General features: G+C 37.2%; 1 protein-coding gene across 8 annotated transcripts in view; it reads right to left on the bottom strand.

Moving 5' to 3' along the window:
* CTNNA3 (catenin alpha 3) overlaps positions 1–16,355 on the bottom strand; it is a 443,012-nt gene that overhangs the window by 164,262 nt on the left and 262,395 nt on the right. For 7 of the 8 annotated variants that reach the window (XM_051800260.1, XM_051800262.1, XM_051800261.1 and 4 more), the window contains 2 exons: positions 15,686–15,766; positions 10,397–10,549 (listed from right to left, as the gene is read on the bottom strand). In XM_051800260.1, the coding sequence (XP_051656220.1) occupies positions 10,397–10,549; positions 15,686–15,766 (234 nt within the window). Of the gene's footprint in view, positions 1–10,396; positions 10,550–11,862; positions 12,041–15,685; positions 15,767–16,355 lie in introns of those variants that run through there. The other variant, XM_051800266.1, reaches the window with a different exon arrangement.

Genomic DNA, 16,355 nt, shown 5'->3' on the forward strand with positions numbered 1-16,355 from the left:
CTGGAGAAACCCCTGGCAGCAGAGGGCTTGTAAGGTGTAACCAGGAAGGCTGTCACATCCTCTTGCCAAGCAGGTCACTTTGCCTTCAGCACAGAAATGAATTCTAACTGAAATGGGAAAGCAGGGGTTTAGACCTAACTCTCGGGTCTACCAGCATTAGATTTGTGCTTCACAGAATCACATATTCTGAGTTGGAAGGGACCCACAAGGATCATCAACTCCAGCTCTTAAATTAATGGCCCCTACAGGGATCAAACCCTATTATTAGCACCGTGCTCTAACCAGTTTCAGGCATTAAAAGTTTGATTTTTAAACAGTTGCAGGAAAAAAAAGTATCTCTAAGTAAAACGAGGACGTGTATTTTTTGATTTGGTAGTTAGATTAGTACTGCTTGCTACAGAACTATCTCACCTCAGATTTGCTAAAATCAGCAAAGTCAGCAATTGGATTGTTAAAATGGATCCATTAAGATCTTTGGGTTTAACTCAACTGCAGCAATGAAGAACCTACTAAAAAGGAATCTCCACTGCCCAGATCTCATGGATGTGCCACTAATTAAACCCTGCCTGAACAGGCAGGTTGCATGCTGGGCTCTCTTGAAAGTGAGAAAGCCAGACAGGAACAGGGGAGTACTGAATGGGAATTCTGAATCACACAAAGTGAGGATGCATAGAAATTGGGTAGGTTTCCTCTCAAAAACAAAGTATTAACTCATTAATTAAGAGCTAATAAAAATTTTTAAAAGTGTGATAAGACAGGAGAGTTAATTTGTCAAGGGCAGACTGATTATAGAAATTAGTATGGTAATGTAATGAAAATCCACTTCCCATTCATAAATATTGATTGTGCTTAAAAGAGTTTATCTTATTTACAAAAATGTCATTCCAATCTGCTGATAGGTACATTTTATTCCCAAAATGCTGACCAATAGTCTACATCCATATCTCTATATGCCAACTGCTTCACAGTTAGATATATGCTCCTGGAAGCAGAAAACCACCCTCCAGTTCTGTGTCAGCAGATCTCATCTTCCAACAGGATCCTCCATCCCAGGGATGTGTTTGCTTATGGACACAGCTAACAGACACTAAACTGGAACACAAAAACAGTTGTGAAGATATACTCTCAGTTTTAGGGTCTTTAATTGGTATTTTGACACAGACGTGATTATATGATGATACCATATGATCATATGATGGGTTGAAGAAGAAGAATAACAGCAAACGTGCCAGTGAAAAAGTGACAAGCCCTTGACTGGGATCTTACATCTGGGGATGAAACTCCTTAGCATTGAACTACCTGAAACAAAAAACTTCCACAGAAGAGAATTCATGTTTCTCGCCTTCTGATTATGCTCTGAAGAAGAATGATAAAAGATTCTGCTCTCTTCTGACATCCCAAAAATTAATAAAGATGTTCCGGTAATCTGTCAGCATGACCTCTACACATGCAGTAGGGAAGCTTTGCCACTGTCAGAAGCAGTTTTGTTTTTCTATAACTCAGTAAAATCAATATTAAAAAACAGGTAATGAAGGATTAAAATGTTATATTTATTTGGTGTTTACCAGCCTGAGATTAAAACTGATAGAAATAGAAGCAGTGCTGAGAATACTCAATTCCTTCTCTTTGAAGGTGGTTGAAAGAAATCAGGATCTTCCAGTTGACAGGACTTTGTAAATGCAATACTTTGATATGTAAAGCAAAATGAAATGATTGGTAAATACCATTTTAGATTAAGTTGCTATCAGACAGGAAACTATGGAAATGTGACTTTGGATATCAAATCTGGGGGGGGGGTTGTTGGTTTTCAGAGTTCAAGTACTTTTTTGCCATGAGCCTTAGCTCCAAGTAAAAGATAAGAAATGTTAAACAATGTAGTCCTTATGTACTGGATGTTCAGATTTGATTACCAAATACTTACTGTTATTTCCACTGTGCTGGGTTTTACAAAAATTTTGCAAACAAAATGAAAAACCTAAAAAAAAATACACTTTTAAGTGAAATTCATATTGTTCTTTCACACTGTTAGCCAAAATGGCATTGTAATTCTAATGGCATTAAATGAAAAATTATTTTTAACATATGTATATCTTAAACCCCAATTTCCTTATGAAAATGGCACCAAATGGTTTTGAAAACCAATGGTTTTCTAAATAGAAGGAGTTAATTCAGATAAAATTTACATAGGCATTCTTAACTGAGTTTATGGTCACTGATTTTGAGTTAGCTAAATTCACTTATCTCCATTTTAATCCAGGCTCTGTCATTGATTCACGTGACAGAATGATTCTTTCTTTTTCTCTCCTTCTACAGTTTATCAGCGCCATATATTTTCCCAACTCTATGGACCCAGATATTTCTTGGACTCTCCAAAGTGCTACTGAAACACAGCTGAAATAAATGCTACCTTTGAAGCACCTAATTTCTGTGATGGATTAGGAATTCCATAAATTGGGCTGACATCCATTCAAACACATTTTCTAGGTCCAGCTCTTGGGTAAATAGGAAAGGTTCTAAATCAACAAACTAAGAAAATATTTATACTTATATTTAAAATAACAAAGGTGCCAATCCCAGACTGCTGTCATTCCCACTCACAGTAGTTTCATCACATTAAAGTGGCAAAAAGCTATGAACTCTTCAGTGAAGGTGGTTTAAGTGCATTTCCCTTACCCTTACTGTTGTGCAATGCTATCCAGAGATAGGCACAGCCTCTCTGGGAAGGGTGCAGAAACCCTATATTAAGCAAGGAATGCCTGGACCCAAATTACCACCTATTCAAGGTTTTTTTCTCCCTTATAGCTTTTAACTTCATTTAAAAAGAGTGATCTCCTAGGGAGAATTCATCTTCAATAGATGTGAATTTCCTGCACTGGAAATCTTTGTATTAACTTGCACACCTGTTTTTTGAACAACACTCTATGTCCTGCATGCCTTTGCTGTTCTGTATCAACACCTCACAACACTGATGTGCTGTCTGGAACTGTCCATTGTTCATAGCACATTCAACCTTAGAAATCCTAATTCCTAGAAGCCAGCACTGTCATATTGCAATATAATCAAAACTGAAAAACACAAGGGCAAGAATTAGGCAATAGGCCAAACCATCAAATGTATGTATCAGTAGATCTGCAGTCAGTGTTATCAGATCAAACCACAGAGAATATGATATATTTGTGCACAGAGAGAAGAGATGAAGCACACAAAGTTCATTTCATCATTGCCTCCACTTCTCCTATTAAATCTCTCAGCCTCTGCTTGGAACAGCTGACCTTTAAACACTGCAGTGGGAGATTTGCATCTGTGCCAAAAGACAAGATAATCAGAGGATTCTTCCCTGCTCCCATCAAATTCCTTTTTTAATCTCAAGTTCACCCAGCCTATCACTCCTCCTCTCAGAAAGCATTACATCTCTGTGAGAGATCAGCTCAGAACAGTTGTCAGCTTTCCCAAACACAGAATTTCTAGTTACACAGGCCTTGCTTTTCTCCCCATGTAGATGAGACATTTCAGTCTCCCTTGTTACCTCTCTTTTGTTCACTTTTACATATGTGTTATCTCAACAGCAGAATTTGGGTTTGTCTTCAGTAGAAGTGAACCACAGGCTAGAACAATCTATTCTCTGAAAACAGACATGTCTTACAGGGAACCATAAGGTCCAACTGAGTCCCTGAAGGCTTTTCGTTATTATTTTGTCATAATTTCCATATTTTAAAATAGTGTTTCTATTCAAAGCTAATTTTAAAATGTCTTAGAAGTCAAGACTCTTAGAAAATATTTCCATATAATCACATATGTCAACTAGATTTCCAATACAATTGTAACATTTTAAATGAAATGGTATTTCAAAGCAAAACCTAAGTATGTCAAATCTCAAAGCACTTAATTTTCATATTCTGAAATTTTTTTTTTCAAAATTGCTGCTTCATAATAAGGAATTCCCACTAATACCAAGCATTTTCTAACAAAAACATATCTTTGGGGAATTTGTTTTAGTCAAGGTTCACAAAAAAAGACTTAGAGTAGAGACAGAGTCTTAACCCAAATCTAGTTGCCTTTTTCATCCTGCAATATATTCTAGTTTTTCAATGTCACAAAATCAATATGCAGACTTAGAAATATTTGATGCAGTAGATGAGCAATATAAGGCACTGTAGCCTAGAACAACCTCCATCTGAAGAATGTTTAACGTCACCCTTGGTACTCATGAAAATATTTCAGCAGCTGAGTGTTCATTCCATATGTGGAAATGTCCAATATCACAGCCAAAGTGGGCAGATTAACATGGGTGGTTTGGGGATTTTTTTTTTTACTATGTAACTAGGACTGTTTCACTTCCTCCATATACCTGAACACACTATTCCCATTTACAGCTAAGAGATTCTGGTTTGTGCATTTCTTGTGTAGTCATGACAGTGCAAAGATGTTGACCAAGGTATCTCAAACACTTTGCCACTATTTGAGCTTTTTCAATACTAGTGCTGTCCACGAGGCACCAGCTGATATCGCTGCTAAGTGTGGCTCACATCCCAAGTCTGTGCACTTTCTAACAGTAGCCAGAACCTCAAGGGTAAGAGCAGAGAGCAGTTAATAAACTCAGGAGAGAGAAAAAAAAACAAAACAAAACAAAACAAAAAAACCTCCAAAACTACAAGAAAACAAGGAAGAAGATATTATCTTTAGTTGCTACTATTTCCGGAAATATTATTGCCCCAGACCTGGTGTGGTCTTCAGTCTTCCCATTGCTCTGTTTTATACCTCACTGAATTTACACACACGCTTCTGAACTGTATTACTCTGCTATGTCTTAAACCAATTTTTAAAGGAAGGAATGTAGCTTCCAAATGCTAATTCAGAAGAGAGGTTTTTGTAACAGATATTACTCCTCAAGCCGATTTACAAAGGTCACTGGCCTATGAGGGTACTGTTTGTTTCTTAAATTACAATATGAGCAGCGAGTCAGAGTAGTGAGTGATTTAGCTTAGCACAATTAACATTTCATATTCAAAGAGGGGGAAAAACAGTATCTTCTTTCTCAAGACCTACTGTTTCCATTAGAGAAGTTTTCATTTTCAGATTAAAATAGAAACCACAGAAAATATGTCTTGACATTTCAAGTAGTACTTCTAATTTCCATATCAAATACACTGTTGGATTAACCTTTGTGAGAAAATGAACTTTTGTTTTTATAATATCCAACTCAGTTTATTGTGTTTATATACAAAACACTATCATAACCTATTCTTCAAACATCCTTGATCTTTCAAAAACAGATTCAAAAACTGCACCAAAAACCAGGATATGCCTGATTAACACTGCTATATGAAGTGTTAAGAAAATGCAATATATTGTAGATCTCAAAACAGACCAACAGTCATCTCTCAAGGTACAAATCATCTCACCTCACTTCAGCTGCCTAGAAATTAGACATCCAGACTTGACTGATCATTTAGTCAAAGAAAAGACAAGCAGTAAATGTAAGCAAGAGAAATCTTTGGGAATTCTTTACCTTGGATTAAGAAAGAGTAAATGGGGTAAATAAAGTTTGAAATTGAAAAAAGACCTACACAACCAAATCCCAGAATATCTATCTGAATTTTTCAATTTTGAAAAAAGACAACATAAGCAAAATGATGAGAGGAGTGATCCTGGTGGGTGGGGGGACAGGCCAGCACTCTCAGTACAGGTTCTAACCTGAGCAGACAATTAAATGCTCAAACTGGAAACAACACAAATATCAATGGTTTGGTTTAATTAAAAATGGACTTACAACCTCATCTTGTAACATCAAAATCATTGCATCACCTGTCTTACCTATCACTGTTGGACTTGCTGGCTGCAGTACTAAAATGGGGTTTTATGTGACTGGAGCTCTGACTACACAAGTACACAGGTGTTTGTGGCCCACATTCAGAATCTTATTTCATAAATCCCTGCAATCAGGTAAAATACCATGAAAGGAAAATTAAACACAGATGGTTTTATCAATATGGCAACAGCAGCATATTTATAACTGAGCCACAGAACAACAGTATAGGGAATACCACTATGCTGATTCAATTTATTGCTCGCTGATTATTTTGAGAATGCAGCATTATCTCTTTATTACAACATGTTGTCCTGACTCCACTTTTAAATCAGCATTATCAAATTCATCCTTGGTGCAACACTAAAATCATCAGCCCAGCTCAACAGGGTTGCTCTGAAGCCTTGTGTGTGGAACACATTCAGCTGAACGGGATAAAGTTGAGACACTGCTTTTTATAAGAGCAAACTTACTGAACTTGAACTCATGACTGGATTCGGGAAAAGCTACATTTTTTTAAACACACTCTTTCCTTCGTTTGGAGAGCATTAAACTTCAGCAGTCATTACATACAGGTGATTTCACAGCACTTATCTTCAAGTGCCAAAACTTGCCTTTATGTGATGAAAAGGAAATAGTCATAAATCTTCCTTATGCCATAAATATCTTTTAGAACAGCAATGCTAAAATAAGCAGAAATGGACAGTCCTATTTTCATACATGGAAGCAATGGAAGAATAACCTCCCTGAGGCTGCCAAGACAGAGCTGGACTGTTGATTGTACCGCACATGGAGTACTGAGATCTGGGCATGTAGATCTCATGACTCCTCCAGGCACTGAGGTGCCTGAGTAACCAGTAATTCTCAGATGATTCAGGTAGATTAGCACCACTTTTTTCAACCCCAGGAACGAATCAGCAGGAAACTGGGAGAAAGCTGAGAACCATAAATTTCCTTGTGGTCACAGTGTCTGTATTAACTTTTCATAAATTTTTATTTACGCATTTTTTACCAAGTTGTTCACTGTACTAAATAAAAGAACTAATGAAGATTTGCAAAGGATGTCACAGTATTACATATATGTGACAGACCTCAAGAGACTAGTACTAATCGGGAGTAAGATTTTGGGATTGTCATATAAACTTTCTGTGAAAATTGCAGTTTAGTGTCTGGCACCATCTCAGAAGACACACTGTCAGGAATTTATGGATGTGGAAATGGAGTACATAAAGAAAGGGAGCCTATAAGAAAGATGGAGAGTGCCTGTTTACAAGGGGGAATGGCTTCACACTAACAGAGGGCAGGATTAGACTGGATATTAGGAAGAAATTTTTCCCTTTGAGGGTGGTGAGGCCCTGGCTCAGGTTTCTCAGAGAAGCTGTGGATGCTCCATCCCTGGAAGTGTCCAAGGCCAGGTTGGATGAAGCTCTGAGTAACCTGTTCTAGTGGAAGATGTCTCTGCCCATGGCAGGGGAGTGGAATGAGGTAATATTTAAGGTCCCTTCCAACCCAAACCATTCTGGGATTCTAAGATTCTAGGAAATATCTTGAATGTATTGAATAGCATGCACAGTTCTGCCTTATCACCTCACGGGCTGGAAGGTGCTGGAAAAGGCAGAGGGAAGGTAGCAGGGGGATCCTTTTACAGCTTCCAAGTAAGGAAAATTTTAAAAGACCAGAAATACTTAACTTTGAAAGCAGACTTTGAAAGAGTAAGTGGCATGGAGAAGGAAAATAGGGACTGGTGCTCATTGTCTCTTCCAATACAGGAATTCAGGGACAGCAAAGGAAACCATGTGGGGGTTTCACTTCTCTACACAACACATAGGCTGTGAAATTCTCTACCATGGGGTGCTAGAGATGTCAAAGGTTTACAGTGGGCTCACACCCACATCTAGGGTGTTTTACAGCCAGAAAAAAAAAAAGACAGTCAGAATGTAAATGGGTTTTTCTTTCAGCTTTTGTTCCCCAAGACAAAACCTAGGGATTGTCAACATCTGAGCTGGTTTTCACCCCTCAGTGCTTGCAAGCAGCTCCACTACATCCCATGTTCCATAAAGGCTACTTCCAGCTTACAAAAGAAAAAAAAAACACCTTTTTTATTCTGATAAACAAGGTATGTTGCACTTAACAACATGGGCAGTCTTGCTTGCATCACTGGCCTTTGCCCTATCACTAGGTGCCCACAAACCATCCAACTCCTTGGATGTCACAACTACATGTAGATGGTAAAACTGCTTTCACAGTTATACTACAACTTCCTGTCTCCTCTACCTCACCTACCAGCCTTCTCTGGCACAGTTAGTCCTCTATGCCATTTTTGCAACATTTCTTTCCTAAGCTATTTAGCTTTTAAAATGTTTTACCTACACTTGTTGTCTCTTAGTATTCCACAGCCAGGTACGTGCCACCCATGGTCCTGCACTTCAATACCAAACACTTCCCTGGCAAAAGGCTGGGCAGCTGCCCCAAAGGGGACAAGTGCTGTTTATATATTACCATCATAACCAAAAAAATTAAATTCCTTGATAAATAAAAGGATAATAGAAATGACAAGGATTCAAAGCCAGCTCATCCCCTTTTCGACCTGCCCTTGATTCTTGCAGAATCAGGCTCCCTGATTTGGGGAGCACTTTCAGCTAGACCTGATTTCTACAGCATATCCATTTCCCATGGCACCATGTTCAGCTGGAAACCAAGCCACAGATATATCTGCCACTTCTCAGTTCTGAAATATGTGTGTATTTCTGAAGGATGTCCACTTGTGAAAACCACAATTAGTCAGATCTATCTATCCATTATATTCCTTGACAAATTAAAGCAACAGTGCAGTTCTCTAGTGCAAGAACTTATATTCCCAGCTTAACAGGTTTTAGGCCACTAAAAACCAAAATATGCTTCCAATTTACTGCTTTAATGTATTTAAATGCTATTCCATTTATATCAATTTAATTGGTGTTACACTTTCCACAAAACAGCTACCATAACTCCTTCTCTTAGAGGATGCTGCATGAGATTACTGAATTTTTCTTAAAAATCAGATAAATCTGTTTATCTGTACAAAGCCCCTTGTGGCCACTTGCTTAGTTGTTTATTTTTTTCCTTTTTGTTTTGTTTTACCTCTGATAGGCTCACAGTTGATGGATGCAGTACAACTACCATCTAATTAAATTGCTGGAGAGTTTAGCAGTTGATAAATACAGTTTATCAAAAAACCATCACTCAAGCTCTCACTCAGAGATACTGGTAAGTGCATTAAACCAATGTAAGCAACTTTTAAATAAGACAGTTCAGTTTTAGTACATATCCAGAAGATAACTTCCATTTTACTTTATGATAATTTTCAATAGCAGAATATGATATAAGCACCAGTAAAGTAACATTTGGAACAACTAATTCAACAATAGGAGTTGGCACTGTGTACAGTCTCTCTGAAAGCCAGGTACTTAAAGCATTTTTAAAAGTATGTTTTCTTCAGTGTAGGCAGCACGTTGAGTCACAGCATAAATATAACTATGCACACATCCACACTGTGTATTTACACACACAGCAAGATCAGGCTGTGAGGTAAGAGAATTCCTTTTTTCACAAGAGCACTAAGGATATTTCTCTTCTGGGCAGTCTCATGTTCACAGGCAGCTGTCCCATGGCCTTGTAGATTATCTAGGCAGAGGATCTGTGCAGCCACTGCTCCCTTTAACCACAAACTGGCCCCAGCTATTCCAGCATTTGTGAAACAAATTCAAACCCACAAAGGGAAATGAATATTCCATTTTTTATAGGCTCACATCTTCTAAAATGAATAATGATTTGGGTATTTCAGCTGACCTGGATTTGGGTAGAAATTCAGTAACATTATCTGATCTTCAGAGATCACCTGTTCTTTTGATGGTTTAGCTTCAGTATTAAAAATCTGTAAAACTGACAATTTTGGGTTTGTGTTTTAACTTTCATTTGATTTTGCAGCATGGTCAAAATGAGACACTCTTGTAAATCAAAGAATAACAACCAGTCTTATTCTGTAATTACACGACTATGAAGAGAAACATAAATGCAATACCATACTTCTACTTTAGCTTCTACCTATTTGTCTTTCATTATCTGTAGATCATTCAAGACTAATTAATTTTGAGCCAAACATTTTTCATAAGTAAATTTTTAGCCACAAAGTGAATTCATTGATTTTTCCCATTTTTGCATTACTGCACACAAAAGCACCAAAAGCTCACAAAACCCCACAAAAATTACGAATGCATTCCTTACATGTTCTTGAGATAATATTACTGCAAATTCCTGACTTCAGTATTCCAGTAATGTTTCAGGCTCCAGTTTGAATGAGTTTCTCAAATTACAATTCCACACCATCAAATTTCTATGTAATGAAATCCTATATAACCACAAAGCCCTCTGTCTTACTGCAGCCATTATATAAAAAAATGGAGAATAAATAAATGGAGGCCATTTATTTATTCTTTCCTAAAATACCAGCTTTAAATGTTTTATGATATCAGCCAGCAAAGGAAGTGTTTGGTGGCAAGTCATTTACACCATATACTCAAACAAAAAAAAGTGCAGTTCCATCAAACATACCTCCACAAGCCTGCTGGTATGTTCTCGAAATATAGCAGCATATTCCTTTATTTCTTTCTCTCTTCCATTTTTAGCAGCTTCAATGAGAACTAGAAGTGGAACAGTGGTATCTAAGAAGGAGTCTGAGATGTGATCTATAATGGCTTTACGGAGCTGCAAAAGAAAGCATTACATTAGTACCTGCTAACTGGGCTATTTGTTAAAGTCTACTATAATTACTGGCCATTAATATTTTATAACATAAACATCTACACACTGTATTCCTGCATTATTTGCAAGATTGGGTGTCTGAAACCTACTGCAGCTGCAATTTATCTGTTACACAGAAAGCTGTATTTAATTTTAGGGACAATTTTAATATGCCACTACCTAAATACGCATGTTTGTAAGTGCAAATGTCTCTGTGTGTGTGTGTACAGACACACGAAACACTTACAACATATACTAGTTTTGTTGAAATCAAGGGAGCCAAACAAATATTCTCCTTCCTTGATGACAAAATCGACTACTTACATGATTTCACATGTGAAAAATTAGTTAGATCAGATCTCATGTCTCCTGGGTACTGTCCCTTGTAACTCAGATGCCAAGGGAGAAATCTATTTAATTTTACAGAGAAAATATTAATTTAATTATGTTTGCACTCCCAAAATAGTCTTCATCACACGTTTTCATAATTGTAAAATTACCCAAATATTTTCTTGTTGGGAAATCCAACAGCAGAGTCTGATTTGCAAGATGGTCGCCTTCGTGGTAATTATGTCACCGAGATTACTGATTATGCCATCTGATAACGTATTAATAGAGCAAGGAGAACTATAAATGAGTCTGAAGTTCAATTTTCTCTGCTAAAATTAATTGTTCTTGAACTTCTTACTTATATTATTAATGAAGTGTAACATTCTGCTACAAATTATCCCTTTTAAATTAGGTTTCACATAAGTTTATAACTGATCTCCAGGACGTTACAGAACTTAAGGGGTTATTCTGCATGTTATAAACCCATACATGACAATTATTCAATTTAATCATGGAACACTCAACAAACATACCAGTTGTAGCAATACATGCAATGTAACTAAATTATCAAGTCTGCTGAATTTCCTACTGCAAAAATGTTACTTTTACAATATACAGAAAAGATATTGATTGGGACAGAAAAGGAAACAAAGTGTTTGGAAGCGCTGACAGGGTTGTTGCCAAAGAAGATGTTTTCACTCAGAATTTTGCCCCAGTGCACCTGTGTGAAAACTCGAAGTAAAGGCTCCTACCAATAGAAAAATGCAAAAACCCACAGTCTTTTTGATGCTGCTGTGCTTGTAGGTAGGGCTGTGACCATGCACAGCAAAAATAATAGCAGAGAAATCTGTTGATTATCACGACAGGATTTGGATATGAATTTCACCACTACCTTTGAGATAGCCTCACCATCTAAAGCCAGCTCTCATTGACTCACCAAGGGGACAGACAAATCTTCCAAAAAACACACATGTTTGGAATGATTTCTTTGTCTTCTAACTTGCTGCAGCCTATCCCACTGGGATATACTATCTGGACACACTGTGTGTTCTGAAAGGAACTTAGAAAGACAAAGGCTATGCAATTCCAATAATTGGATTTTTTACATTCTCAGCTTCATTCAGGCTGGAATTAAAAAAAAAAAAAAAAATTTATTAAAAAGTTTTGAAAATTTTCACTAGTAGGAAAAAATATGTTGAACCTCAGTCCTGATAAGTTACCTGTTAAAATTTTTCTGCTGGAAAGGCCCAGCTGAAGAAAACAGACATTTTTTTCCTATTTAAAATTAAGTACATGAATGTGACCTTGAAGAATCACAGTTTAAAACTTAAGATTTCAATTTACAACAAAAAGCAACAAAAACCTGTGGAACCATTATATCCATGGCTGATGATTCATTGTCTCCAAGAGAAATATTTTTGGGTTCTGCACAGCCCAGGCTGTAGGACTCTCACAGCCTTAGTGTATTATCTGAGGACCAGTGACTGTAATAACCTCAGTCACATTTGTGGTGAGCTTGAGGCATCCAATTTCAAACCAGCAGCCTAATTTTATCTCTCATTGCATAATTCTTTGCTATAGCTTTTTACTGGTTTGCCTGGTTTAATTAACCTCTCACATATAAATTATCACTATTATTTTGTTCTAAGAAATCCACTATCCTGCTATTAAACAGCAGATCATGCCTTCTTAAAAGAAAAAAAAAAAAAAAAAAAGAAGGATAATGCTGTGTCTTTACTGAATACAAACAAGTTTGAAATTATGTTCCAGTTTCAGGTCTTCAAAAGAAATACACGAAGCTGAGATTTTTCAAAGGATGGCTCACGTAGCATTAAAGAACGAAGAAATGCAATGTAGAACAAAAGAAGGGAAAGACAAAAGAAAAAAAGGAATATCTGAAGCAATATCTTATTTCTTTTCATCCTAAGCATAACTGTTTTCATGACTCAGTAAGTCTGACTCTGGTCACCTCTAGAGCAAAATCCTAACAGCAAACCACATAGGGAGGCTTACAAACAGACACAGGACAGCAGCAGCAGTGCTGGCAGGCAATGCTAGGGAAGTTATTGTGCTATAATTAAAACTTTTCTCATATTTTAAGTGAAAGAGACACCATCACAAGAGGGAAAGCAGGGGAGGATGATGCCTGACAAACTGTTTTATTTTTAAGATGCAAGGTCTTGTTCTTACCCTTTGAGCAGACTGTTACAGAAGCAGAAGCATGGGGAATTTTTGTTTTGATATCAAAGTGCATTAAAAAATAATACAGAAAGATGTTGTTTATAAAACATGGGGCATAAGGTTGTTAAAAACAGTGGAAGGTAGAGAAGAAAATGCCAGCAGCTGTTTACAACACTATTAAACATCAGTATTCTGATGAGTACAGAAAACTGTGTTTGCCTCTATTTGCCTCTTGCCTCAAAAGACTACCCTGGCAAAAGTCCCTGACAAACCACAGATCAGTTATTATTGAGGGATCTCTCTTTCCTGTCTCAAAGGGATGCCAGCAAGGCAATCTCCTTTGTGTTCAGGAAAAGCTATCTATGATGAAGAAGGAACATTGAAATATAAGAACATCATGAGGAATAACATTTATAAAAACAACCAACCAGCCAAAACTGCAGCAAACCATAGGAGAAACATCTGTGCAGTCCATTCACACTACACTGGGAAACAACTGGGAGGCAAGAACCGAGTATGGTAATTTTCCATAATTAGAAATTAGAATGAATAGGCAATTCCTTCTTAAATATTCATACAGCTCTACCAGGAAGGAAAAGTGACCTAGGCAAAGCTGCACACCCAGAAAAGGCATGCATATCTCTGGCACAAAGCAAGTAAAAATCAAAACAAAGCAGAATAGCTTAAAATCTCCACAAGTAGTAGTAAAGTTCTTGAAGTGAATGCAAATAACTTCCCTCGAAAAGCCAGAGACCTTTCACAACTTCCAGGATACACTATTACTGAGGTGGCTGCCTTTGCCTTCAGGTCTTGTCAGACACGAGCCCTCTTTCACCCCACTTCCTGAGGCCTACAAAGGTGTTCCAAAGGGGGCCATGGCACAGCCCACAGTCAGGCTGGTGCCTGGGCCAGCATCTGTGTGACAGTTCTCTTTACTGGGTACTACTGAAGAGACTCCCAAAATGCAAGTTCATAAGGTTTGGTGTTTAACCCCAATTTTGCAGAGGCAATGCCAGCAATGGCTGAAAGCAGAGCACACACCATAGGCCCAAATCCACTGTGAGTGACTGATGGAACACCAAAGAGGATACACAGTATCATTTTTTTTTAAAAAAAGGTATTATAAAAGCTATAAAGAGTAGAGCAAACAACAATTTTCATGTTTCTTGTATAATTGCTGGGAGACAAAATAATGAATGTTCATAAGTGAAAGCAAATAAGGCTCTATTGCAATATCTGCTGGCACAGAACTCACAATTTCATGTTTCCCAGATCAGGAATTAGGCATGCAGTAAGCACCCTTCCTAAAACAATTCTTATGCAATTCACATGTATGAACATAAAACAGGAGACAGATGAAATATTTCTCATAAATACTTTCCAGTGGAAAATGTCAAGAAGCCACAGAGCTATTCTGGTTAGAGAAAATTACTGGTTCTAGATTGGCTATAAATTGGGCATAATTACATTCAGCCTGAACATTTTCCAAAGGTTTACAGAAAGACACAAATTGACTTAGTTAACAGCTTTTAACCACTGTAACAGAGTCAATAAACTGTTATAAGCTGGAGTTTAATTAACTCATGGAAGAGATTGTAGGGCAGAATGGGATTGTTCCTAGACACACTGAGCTCGTGATGCAAGTTCCCAGGTCTCTGCACTGAACATATTTTTGACAGAACGTAAGCAGAAATTGGATAGCTAGTTAGTAACAAATATATACATATACCTATAATATATATTTATTTGATATTCATCTCATCTTTCAAGGCTTCCCCTGGCTGATTATGGGAGCAGGAAGGAATTTATTCATCATTTTGAAGCACAGGCTGGCTTGTAAGACTGTACACGAAGTCAGGAGGAATATTCTTCCACCAGAGGGTTGTTAAATAGCCACAGCTAGAGGCAGGACCAAAACAGCGTGTGCTCATGTTATGTGCAGCCATGAACTTTCCTATAGGTGGGGCAGCCTGGCTGAAATAACTACTGGTTTTCCAGCTTTCTTTTCTAAACTGGCACATGATACACCTTCAACAAAATTTACAATTTTTCTCAAAGAAGTTTCTGGCAGAGAAATATGTTATGGATTTTGGTCCATGTCTCACACTAGTTTTAGGATGCTAGGATGCAAAACAGGTGGGTGGACTGTGGACCAGGTATTCCAAGGACCCTTTGTGCTGTAAGAGTTCTCACAACTGTAAAGACCTTTGACATAGTGACTCCATAGTTCCTTCATGGTGTCTGTTCCAACAACCAATAATAATTTAAGTTTATTTAAAATAAAAAGAATCTTGATGTCCAGAGTACATTACTAATATATATCTATAGAAAATATATATTTAGACATGTATACATGCAGAGATTTGCCTGTGTACAAATATATCTTCAGCCAGTATAATTTGGATTTTTCCCAGAGTTTCAAAAACTCGTATGTGTATATCCCCTGGAATAGTGCAACTATCTTCAATATTTTTTTAATATGGTAAAAAAAACCCTCTTTGTTTTCAAAATGCATAAACTGAAAATAGCAATTTTGAAAGGGATCCTTCAAGACCCTTTTCTACCTCTTCCTTTCCCCAGATTGCTCACCTGTCTGCGGAGATCTCTTGTCTTCTTGCACATACTGTCTATTGCCACGTTCAAGGCATTACTTCTCACTTTCTTGTCAGTCTGTAATAAATGTGACAGAAAACACAAAGATGGTTAATTGTGATTTCTCAGCAAGCATGTTCTTTTTGTCCTCAGTTCAGCAGAGCATTTGGTAAATCGTATATGTGTACAGATTTTTCAGATTTTAATACGTTTCAAGAGCCAATATGCACAGAATGCCAATTTGTGGTGATAAGCGTAATTTGCTGAATGAAAACATATGCTTTAGTAGCAGTCTATAGGAACAAAATTAAAAACTTTTCAACTTCTGAATTGCTGTAATACTCTTAGTGTAATCCGGGGTTACTTGTGGAAGAACATTAATAGAATTATTATTATTACTATTGATGTCAATCCATTATCACCATATTCGTGTGAAAAATAATGTTATCTGTCTACAAACAAGTCATAAATTCAGATGCCCACAATGCAGTTTGGTAATGCTTTAGTTTGCAGCACTCATTATTTAATTCCTGGAAAACAGAATGGGGGAGTTTCAAAATGTCCAAGCTGTTGCAATGAAATGATGTTGTTTCATTGCTCATGAAATGGTACCTCTTCATTTAACAGCACATTCATTCTCAGCATCCAGAAGACTGAGTTCTTGTGA

The sequence above is a fragment of the Manacus candei genome, unplaced genomic scaffold (genome assembly GCF_025592945.1).
Source record: "Manacus candei isolate 608988 ecotype Guabito, Panama unplaced genomic scaffold, ASM2559294v1 h1tg000050l, whole genome shotgun sequence".
NCBI classification, from domain to species: domain Eukaryota; kingdom Metazoa; phylum Chordata; class Aves; order Passeriformes; family Pipridae; genus Manacus; species Manacus candei.